At 36.8% G+C, this 11505-nt stretch overlaps 1 protein-coding gene across 1 annotated transcript; it reads left to right on the top strand.

The window, feature by feature from the left end:
• The first annotated feature begins 6937 nt into the window (after positions 1 to 6937).
• Positions 6938 to 10455, top strand: LOC107804739 (cytochrome P450 78A5-like). The gene is made up of 2 exons (XM_016628664.2): positions 6938 to 8020; positions 9691 to 10455. Exons 1-2 carry the CDS (start codon positions 7043 to 7045, stop codon positions 10294 to 10296), a joined length of 1584 nt encoding a protein of 527 aa, XP_016484150.1. The 5' UTR covers positions 6938 to 7042; the 3' UTR covers positions 10297 to 10455.
• The last annotated feature ends 1050 nt before the right edge of the window (positions 10456 to 11505 follow it).

Below are 11505 nucleotides of genomic sequence, written 5' to 3'. Positions count from 1 at the left end.
TTTGTACTGGGCCACCACCTCTTCAGCATTGGCCCTGGTTATTTCTGCCACTGACTTGGTTTTTTTAAGCTCATTGTCAAGGGTATCTTGTTCGGTAACGGCCGAGCCCAGTTGAGATTGGAGGTCTTCGATTTTTTGGGATTGAGACTTAGTTTTCTCCCTCGCCGCTCGAATTTGTACCTCCATCGAAGCCATTTTCTCCCGGGAAGTCTCCTTCTCCGAGCCATTAGGTCCATTTTTGCTTTCCACTCTTTAGCCCCGGCCTTGACCGCTTCTATCTCGGCTCGAAGTTAGTCAATCCGATCAAGCTTCTGCTAGACCTACGGGTTTTAACCATTCGTTTACATGACTAGCTCGTCATCACTAACTTCAAAAATCTTTACCTTTTCCACCAGGTTGGCATGTTCTTTCTGAGCTGCGTCAAACTCGGCTCGAAGGTTCTTGACTTCTCCTTTGCGTTGCTTGCTGAGAAGCTTATACACGTCTCTCTTCTCAGCAAGATCTTTGACTTCGGCCTTGAGTTGGTTAAGCTCATCCCGGTACCAGAGGAAGGTTTCATGGTGAAGCACCGAGACCTGCAAAAAGAGGAAAGGAAAAGGCATTAGAGTCCTAAAAATCTGAATCCGAAGATGAAAAAGTGTGATAACATCTTACCCGGTTCAGCGCTTGTTGTGCTTCATTGAACAAGCATGGCGCATCCACCTCGTTCATTTTTTCCTAATCATCTTCGGTTACCAGGCACCGGAGGTAACTAGCTATCCCGACAGAGGTGAAAAGAACCTGAGCATCCTTCGAATGATGATAACAACTGATCGCTTCCGGCAAGTATCCATGCTCGAGGCGGGGACCCGGTTAATCAAACTCGGGCTCAAGTTCAGCCCACCAACCTCTAAGGATGAACGTTCCTCGGAACCTCTGAGTCACCCAACCCGGTGACGTCTTCTAGGCGGTTGAGTCCACACAATCAAAGAAGCAACGAAGGGGATTGTCTGATCTATGGACCCCCTCGTTGGATCGCTCCTTCGCCACTCGGGCTTCATCAAACATGGACTCTATGAATGAGGGCGATTCAAAAAATTTTATATCATCGGGCGGGGTGGAGCTGGCGTCTCGAGAAGTCTTGGCCATCGCCCTTGTACCGGCATCGAGCACTTGAGGGGGAATAGCCACCTGCTACTCAGGGACAGACGGCTCGCGGGCCACAAAAAGATCATCCTCTTTGTGCTCGTACCTGAGCCGGTAAAGTAAGTACGAGTCAGGAACTCTAGAAATGGAGCTTTCCTTTGGCTTACGAGCCAACCTTCTATTTGTTTACTTTTTCTCCGAGCTAGGGGAACTCGGGCCCCCCCCCCTCATTTTCTTCTCCTGATAGTGGCTCCGGGTTTCCCCGAAGTAGGAAGATCAGCGGGTAGATCTTTTCCCCCTACCAAGGGCCTAAGCTCAATGGACTTAGGCAAGCCTGCAAAAAAGAGAAAAGAGGCAATGAAGACGTAGTATTGAAAAAAGAAAGTCTGATGCTACTTGTTCAGAGAAAGGAATCTTACCATGAGATCGGGCATCCCAGCGGCCCTTCGAGAGCTGGCTCCACGAGCGATCGACATAAGGCATTTGCGAACAAATGCCCCTGATCCATTCCATGAGCTGAGGAATGGCGTTTGGGACTCGAGCAAGGGCTGCACCATAGCAAATGCTGATAAGGAAAAGGAAGACAACACACAAAATCGACGTTTAAAAAGAAGTTACACTTACATGATACGTTCCACTTCTCGGGGAACGGCCTCCACTCAGCAGGTATCAGGTTCGAAGCCCTCACCCGAATAAAACATCCTTGCCAGCCCCGATCCCGATCCTCATTGATGTTTGAAAAATGGGGTTTTGCTGGCCCGACGTACAAGCTTTATTAGCCCCCCTGGAAGATTTGGGGACTGTATAAGCAGAGTAGATGATCGATGGTAAACGTGCACGAATCAATTTTGTTCACAAAAAATCGGAGGAGGATCACGGTCCTCCACAACGATGGGTGGATTTAGCCGAGGCACATATTGTACCTCCTGCAGAAGTCCAAGATGACCAGGTCCACCGAGCACAATATAAAGGGATAAGTGTAAACACTCAGATATCCCTCAACATGTGTAGTGATATCGTCATCGGGCCCGGGAATCACCACATCTTTATCGGCCCAGCCGCATTCCTTTCAAACTTCAGGAAGAACGGCTTCGATAATAGAGCAGATCTACCGTGACATCGCCTTGCATCGGCCTTGAAACGAAAAAGGGTTTTCAATCTTGAAGTCACTATTGACCGAACACCTCCCGGGGACGAACATTTTCAAGGGGGACTCAGCTGCCAGTTCATCAGTGGCAGCACCCGGGGCAGTCTTCTCGACCTCAATGCTCGGCTACAAAGAAGAAGGAGCATCTTTCTAGGGAACGCCTTTTGAAGCCTAAATATTCTGGATAAAAAGATATGAAACTATGAAGGAGAATGAGGAGATGAAGAGTGAGAAACTTGCTAATAAAAACAAGCACACTGGCTTAAGTGAGAGGTAAAGTAGGGGTTGCAACTTGAAGAACAAAGGTAAGAATATTTAGGGATGAAAAAAGACGGTAATAACTTAAAAGATCGGAGGTAGAAGCTTGGTCAAAAGTAAAAAATGAACATAGGAAGGGGTATTTATAGGGGCTTGGCGCCATTACATATCAGGCATGACCTGCCGATGGCTGATACGCGTTAGGAGTCATTATGACGCAACTGACGGGATGTTTCGATTCCTTTGTCGTATCGTGTCGCATCGTGTTGAAGAAGAGATCGAAGAACTCATGTCGTTCCTCGTCATTTTCGTAAAACTTACTATCCCGAGAAATGAGGGGACTATCTGTATATGGATGAAACCGGACCCATAAGCCGGTCCGGTTCCCCATAAAATAAATCAAGTAAGGGACATGATGACAAGGAGCCGGAATTAAGGTAAGGGACTCATCGAGATAGGCTCGGGGGCCAAGATGCCCACCCTCGAGTATATTAGGGCCATGACCTCGGGATCGGTCCAAGTCCCAAAAGACTTCGAAGAGCATTATCGGGCAATCGAACACGATTAGTGGAAGGCTGTAATATCCGTGACCAACCGGGTATCACAACGCGGATCACAGCACGTACCTGCGAAAATCCAGTAATTGGTTAAATAGGAGATTTTTACCTTTTATAGAATTGTACCTAGAGTAGGATTCCATACTATATAAAGGGGGGTCTGATTATTCATTAGGTATATTGTAACACGCATTCCAAAGCAATATACTATTATTTTTCTGTCATTCAAAGTTCTTACGTAGTTGATATGTGTTTCATTATTATAAGCATGGGATCGAAGATGGATACCATATTGAGGCTGCCCTCAAGTCCAGAATCATCCCTGCTTAAATTTTCAAGCAGTTTGATAATTTATCATATCTCTTATGTGTTTATTCTAGTAATCTTTACTGTTTTGTATTGGATAATTTCACGTATTCTTAAAACCACTTACAAATTTCAATGATATCCGATTTTGAGGATAAACAAATGCATAGATTATCGTTTCATCCCACCGTAAGGTCAAAAGTACAATGATTAATTTGGCTTCATTTCATAATCTAATTTAATGCACCTGATTAAGACGACGGTTTCAAAAAGAGGAAGCTGAACGGTTGTAGCTAGTCAATGTCAATTTTACCTATTTGGGGAATTCTTGAACGAGGAATAAATATATCAGAAAAAATAACATTTGGGATTAATCGTTTAAGAATTTCCAGAAGGGGAATATTTTAGACTTTTGCGAAAAAACAGTTTACTAGTATTAGTAAAAGTTTTATATTGTTAAAATGTACTCCTTCCGTCCAAATTTACTTGTAACGATCAACTATAAATCGTTGAATAATTTATCATTTTATACCTATTTTACCCTTCTCATTGAGTACTCCTTTTATTTATTTTTAATTCATTTTCCAACATATATAATAAATAGCGGTAATATAGTTAAATTATGATGTTATTTATTATTTTTTAAGGGTGTGTCAAGTCAATAGTGGACAAGTAAACTTGAAGTAGTTCAAATCGGTTTATAAGTTTGACAAAATAAAAAATCAATTCGTATGAATCATTTATATACATTTAGTGGATTCATCATAATTAAACCTTTTTTTTAAGGAAAAATGACATTGTATAGTCGTTGTAAAAATAATAGCCAAAAAAATATAATAATAGCAGAAAAATATATAAAATTTGTATATTTTTTTTATATATACACAAATTTTATATGCTTTTTTGGCTATCAAATGTAAATAGTTTCTGGCGCGGGCTAAAAATAATAATAACCATCTTTTTAGGAATTTTTACCTCCAATAGCAAAAGTTAACACCTTATTTATTTTAAATAAATACCATTTAAAAAAATTATATTCTATAGATACCTTTTAATGTTTATAGCAAAATATCTAGTTTTGGTTACCTCCTATCCCTAAGCCACTAAATACGCTATTCAGTTACACTATTTTCTTTATCTCTCTACTTTGATACATGTCATTCTCTTCCTCCATTCTCTGAAAATACGATGCTTAATCTCAAAATTCCTCTCACCCACATTACCTACCACTAGTCACAAACGGTGATATTGCCTTCTCTTTATTCTTCTGATAAGCTCCTAAGAATGGTTATATTAAGGATTTAATTAGTTGAAACTCATTGTTCCTGAAGAATCTATCGATGGCCTAGGTTCTTACTTTCACCGTGTTGTTTTTTATATTCCTCTTTTGTCTCATTCAGTATTCTAAGATGCAACATTATCAAAAACGATATGCCACATCTTGCCATGATTTTTGCTCGGCTACTTTACAGGATGCGTGGGAACATTGAGATTCAGGGTTTTTGTTCGACGGCGGATTTGCCGAAAATTAGGGTTGTTCTTGAACAAAGACGATGGAGTTTGGGGCTGAGCAACTTGATTTTCTGTTAATATATTTCAATGTATTTTCAACGTATCACGCTGTAGTTTCATGTATTTCATTGTATTCATTGTCTTTTTTTTCATTGTAATTCAATATATCTCATTGTGTTCCATGTATTTCATTGTACTTGCTGTCTTTTTTTAAATTGTATTTCAATGTATCCCTCTGTATTCTATGTATTTCATTATATTCAATTTTTTCGCTATATGCCATGAATGTATTCATATTTTTTTTAATTAAAATAATTTATGTATTCAGATGTATTATGTAATTTTTCTGAAGATTGCTATGTTTTTGGGGTATTTTTCGGTTGAGAATCTTTTTTATAACTAAAAATACAAAATTTGTGTGTTATAATTGAGTTTGTTGAGTTATATTAGGAGTTTATTATGTTAATTGATTCACTTTTCGTTTTAAAAACAGTGTAATCCCCTGTTTTACGCCGTGAATACAATCGAATACAATAATCTGTCCAGTTGTAATCTCATGTTTCACTCCATGAATACAGTCGAATACACTCGAATACAACAACTGATTAGCTGGACTTCCCTGATTCACGCCTATTTTTGCTACTGTATTCGTGAATACAATAGCTTAAATATATCTAATACATCTTATGACATCAGAAAACGTATCTACAATATGTAATATAGCAAATGATATCTATAGATAGCTAATTATCACTAAAAGATAGTGCTTTATGATTTATTTATTTTTACCCTGACACCAAATTACTTTAGATCATTCTTTATTATGCACCATAACACTAGTTTTAAAATATTTTTGTTATTAAGAATTTTGTTTTTTACGATTTTTTTCTGCTATTTTCCAGAATTATTAATTCCCTTTTTTCTTTCAAAATCTTCACGTTCCAAGGGTGTGTTTGGTACGAAGGAAAATATTTTTCATGGAAAATATTATTCCATGGAACATGCTTTCATAGAAAATGAGTGGGTTTATCACTTATTTTTTCTTGTTTGGTTGGTAAATAAAAAACTTTTTCCGAACAATATTTCCTAGTATTTGGTTAGAGAGCAGAAAATATTTTTTTAGGAAAATATTTCTGTATGCTACTCTCCTCACCCCCCCCCCCCCTTCCCCCAAGTTCTCATGTTTCCTTGCTCCGCCCCCTTCCCCAAATTACTCAATGTTTTCATAACTCAATTTTCTTCAAGGAATTTAATTATTCTTCTAAAATTTACACAAAGTTGAACTAATGTGCTGCATTACTTTCTTACGCAAAAATAACATTAAAATTTGTGCTCCATAACTAAAAAGAAAATATTCTTTTTTTGGTTGAAAAAGAAAATACTTTTTCTACAACATGAAAATAAAGTACTCGTTTTATTGAAATAAAATAAAATATTTTTCGACATCATGAAAAAAATACTTATTTTGTTGAAATGAAAAAAAAAAATACTTTTCTTACATCATCAAAGGAAAATATTTTTTTTGTTGAAATGAAAGAAAATATTTTTTCTATGAAAAAGTTCTTTTTTGTTGAAATGAAATAAATTCTTTTTTATATCATGTAAAAAATTACTCATTTGCTGAAATGCAAAAAAAGTATTAATCTATAACATGAAAAGAAAGTACTATTAATAATATTTTTATCTAGGGTGGGGTGGAGGTGAGGGGGTGGGTAGGCGCGGAGGGTTGGGGTTGGGGGTTGGGTGGGTATGGGGGTTGGGTTGGTGGGGATGGGGAATAGGGGTGGGGAAGGTTGAGAAAGAGTTGTGGAAAATGTTTTCGCTTATCTTGATAGATAAAATATTTTCCTCCAATTGAAGGAAAATGAGTTGAGAAGGAAATATTTTTCAAAACATTTAAGCCAACTAAACATGATAAAATTGAAAAATGTTTTCGTTCTGCCGAACACACCCCAAGTGAGTATATTTTCTCATAATAATTCTCTATTTAAACGTTCCTACACATCTCTTCTCGTCTTCCTCACACACAACTGCTGTCTTTTCCTCTCTCTGTTTCTCTCTTACAAGTAACACATCAAAACTGCTCGCCACCTAAAAACACGCACACTTTCTCTTTAACTCGCCAAAGTTCAGAAAAATGTCGTCTGTGTACTCTCTACTTTTCATTCCTTCAACTTATGGCCATTCCTCAAATGTATTCTTTTCCTATGAGTTTCTCATCTTCTTTCTTCTCTTCCTTTCTATATTCACCTTCTGGCTTACCCCTGGCGGACTTGCATGGGCTTTATCCAAGTCCCGGGTCGGGTCCCGACCCACCATTCCCGGGCCGTCAGGTCTACCCGTTCTTGGTTTAGTCTTCACCTTCACTAGTTCCCTCACTCACAGACTTCTTTCAAAGTTGTCAAAAAACCTCAGCGCTACTCCTTTAATGGCTTTTTCTATTGGGTTTACGCGTTTTATAATTTCAAGCCAACCAGAGTCTGCGAAAGAAATTTTAAACAGCTCTGCTTTTGCTGATCGGCCTGTTAAGGAATCCGCTTATGAACTTTTATTTCATAAAGCAATGGGTTTTGCACCTTACGGCGAGTACTGGAGAAGTTTGAGAAAATTGTCAGCAACACATTTATTTAGTCCTAAGAGAATAGCGAGTTTAGGGAAGTGTAGAAGAGAGATAGGTAATAAAATGGTGAGTGATATCATAAGTTTGATGGAGATACAAGGGAAAATTAAAGTAAAAAGGATTTTGCATTTTGGATCTTTGAATAATGTGATGAGTAGTGTTTTTGGGAAATGTTATGATTTTATAACGGAAAATGAAGGACAAAAACTGGAGTTTTTAGTGTGTGAAGGTTATGAGTTGTTGGGTATGTTTAATTGGAGCGACCATTTTCCTTTTTTGGGGTGGTTAGATTTGCAAGGGGTTAGAAGAAGGTGTAGAGATTTGGCTATTAAAGTAAATATTTTTGTTGGGAAAATCATAGAGGAACATAGGGTTAAAAGATCTGAAAATGGTGGTGTAGTTGCTGATGAAGATTTATGGGACTTTGTTGATGTCTTGCTCAATTTGGAGAAGGATAATAAACTCAGTGACACGGACATGACGGCCATTCTTTGGGTATTTTCTATTCACCCCTTTACTACGTTTGATAATATTTTCAAAAATAGAATTTTCACGTGATATGACCCCTTTCTTTATTTGGAAGCAATTTACCTTTAAACAAAAATTTATAGCCACACATAATATATGTGCCTCATTTTAGATCACAAGATCAAAAGTCTTCTCTCTTTCCTTAAACTCCGTGCTCAATCAAATGAGTTCACATAAATTGAAACGGATGGAGTATAAGTTAAATTCTAGTTTTTGATACAACGGTTGATTGATATTTTTGGTTTTAAATATGGGTGCGTATCTTGGAGCAACAGTAAGATTGTCTTGTGTGACCTATAGGATATAGGTTCAAACCATGGAATCAACCACTGATCTTTGCATTAGAGTAGGTTACTTACATCACACCGCTTGGGGTGCGGCATTTCTCTGTATTCTGCGTGAGTACGGGATGTTTCGTGCACAAGACTGTATTTTTTTTAATATGGGTGCGTGTAACATATGCAATTTATGACATTTTACGTGACATATATATTATTGTGCATGCTTTATTCGTTAGTTCATTCTCTAGGCTCGTACGTTGTTGAGCTTGTGGAGGAACGTCAAAGGAGTACTACATAAATCTTCGATGCCCTTTTTGTTGTCTTTTTTATAGTACTACTTTTTAGTGCTGTCATTTCTTGTCTTTTATTCCTAGCTGCAATATTTCCCCTGATTTTTCCTGTTGTTTAACACCTGATTCTTCTAAATAAATGCTGGAATATATATGTTACATTTCTCCATTTTTGTGCCTATGATATGAAGAATCTGAATAATTTTTATCTTTAACTTTACATGATGGGAGTAGTAGTGCTGATATATACTCCATCCGTTTCAATTTATGTGAACATGTTTGACTAGACACGAAGTTTTAAAAAAAATGAAGACTTTTGGAATTTGTGGTCCTAAATAAGTTAGAAAGGGGTTCAGTGTATTTGTGTGGTTATAAAAGCTTCTCATTAAGGGTAAAATTGGAAGTTTAAGCTAAATTGTTTTCAAATTTCGAAAGGGGTCATTCTTTTTGGAACGGACCAAAAATGAAATAAATTCACATAAACTGAAACGGAGGGAGTATCATAGTATGCTCTTTTGCTGATATATGTCCCTTATCATAATCTTGTTCAGTCTCTGTTTACTTGAATTTTGTTACTATCATAACTTTAAGGGGTCGTTTAGTTTCAAAGATGATTATAGAGGGATTTATATTTTCACGATTATAATTCTAGGATTGTTATCCTATATTCAATGTGTATTAGCTAATACTATCCGTTTGGTATGAAATTTATATCGATAATATAGGATAAATACAATCCCAAATTCTATCAGAAATTATAGTCCTATTTTCCGGTAACCAAACGACCCCTAATAGTAGAGATAATAACACATTTAAGGGGGTTATTTGGTATGATGAATAACTAAAAATAATCCTGGAATAAAATTTTAGTACAGCCTTATCCCATGTTTGGTTACTAATCATGGGATAGGTTATCCTAGGATTAAAAATAGTATCGGGATAACTTATACTCGCCGGAGGTAGAATAGCAATTCCAGGATAAAACAGTAAAATTGACGATCCCAGAATTAATACGACATGCCAAACAAGCAATCAAAGTGTAACTAATTCTAGCATATCTTTTCAGGAAATGATCTTCAGAGGAACTGATACTGTTGCAATCCTACTAGAGTGGATTCTTGCAAGGATGGTACTACATCCAGATATACAAGCCAAAGCTCAACAAGAAATTGACAATAATGTAGGAACAAATAGAGGTGTATCTGATTTTGACTTGCCTAAATTAACCTATCTTCAAGCTATAGTAAAAGAGACACTTAGAATTCATCCACCTGGTCCTCTTCTTTCTTGGGCTAGACTTGCAATGAATGACACATTTATTGGTCATCACTTCATACCAGCAGGAACAACAGCAATGGTAAACATGTGGGCAATTACTCGCGACGAAAAAATTTGGCCACAGCCTGAAAAGTTCATGCCAGAAAGGTTTTTGGAAGAAGACGTCGCGATCATGGGCTCTGATCTTAGGTTAGCACCATTTGGCTCAGGGAGGAGAGTGTGTCCTGGCAAAACAATGGGACTTGCTACAGTTCAGCTTTGGTTAGCTCAGTTGCTTCAAAGTTTCAATTGGATTGCTTCAGAAAATGGTGTGGATTTATCTGAGTGTTTGAAATTGTCTATGGAAATGAAGCACTCTTTAGTTTGCAAAGCTATTCTTAGGGTTAATTCTTAAAGTTAGGTTTGGTTGGATTTGTTCGCTTTGTTATATATAATATATGTAATATCAGCTATGATTTTGGACCTTCAAATGGGGAGATAGGAGGCTTCTATTAGTATATGTAAGAATGGGGTAATGTAGTTTAGTAGTTTTTGGTTAATCTTGGAAAGTGCAACATGGTACAAATTTGTTTGTTGGCTCTGGTTTGAATGGCTAGACTTTCATCATGCCTTGTACACTTATGTCATTTTACATACTCAAAGCAATATATATAATACAAATATATTTCAAATGTTGACAAATAATTTGCTATTTGCCATTTTTAAGTTGGTCTTTTACCCTTTCAGTGTAGTTTAACATGTGCTAGCATGCTAATTAATATTTTATCAAGTTATTTATTAAATACTTATTATAGAAATTTACTTGTAATTTTCATAATATTGTATAAATATTCATTTATATCGGCATAGTTGCATAGACTTTAGAACTCTTTTACTTTTCGAGAAATTTTAGTTGGGATGTATGGAGGGGGAAATCGGTCTTATATATATGGTCCATTACAAAAACAAAAAAAAAAAATAGTTTTATGGAACTTTTCACATGGGAGATTTTTGTAGAACGATTTTCTTTTATTTAAATTGTAACTTGTTATTTGAAATCATTTTCTTCGCAGATATCTTATGTCTTATACAAGTTGATACAACACCCATGTGTGTTCACAAGGAAAAAAATTTGCTTTGTCTTTTACTGGCCTGTGCAGAACTTTGGAGTTTTTGGCAAAAATCATCCTTAAATTATGGCTCAAAGCAAGGGTACATCCTTATTTTATTCTAGTAAACAAAAATCATCCTTATACTATTTAAAAAGTTGCAAGAATCATCCTTCCGTTAAATTTTATCACAAAAACTAACAGCGTCATCAAAAGACCATGTTCATCACGTGCCTTTTCCCCTCAATTTTACAATATTGTCCCTCCTACCCAATCGTCTTCCACCTTTGCCAAAAAGGACTAAGACTTCAAAACTAGAAGTTTCTTTCCATATGAAATTCACACCCAACTATGGTATGATAGTTGGAACTCTCCGATCTCATACTATACTATTTCTTGCTAACTTCCTTTTGGAGAGGAAAGTGCAAAACCTTTAAAAATAGTGGAAGAGTTTTGACTTTCTAAGCAGCAGCATGTATTTCGCTGCACATACAGTAGATTTTGATATTCTATCT

Source organism: Nicotiana tabacum, chromosome 20 (assembly GCF_000715075.1).
Source record: "Nicotiana tabacum cultivar K326 chromosome 20, ASM71507v2, whole genome shotgun sequence".
Taxonomy (NCBI): Eukaryota; Viridiplantae; Streptophyta; class Magnoliopsida; order Solanales; family Solanaceae; genus Nicotiana; species Nicotiana tabacum.
The sequence above is the reverse complement of the archived record's forward strand: the minus strand, read 5'-3'. Positions and strand labels throughout refer to the sequence as shown.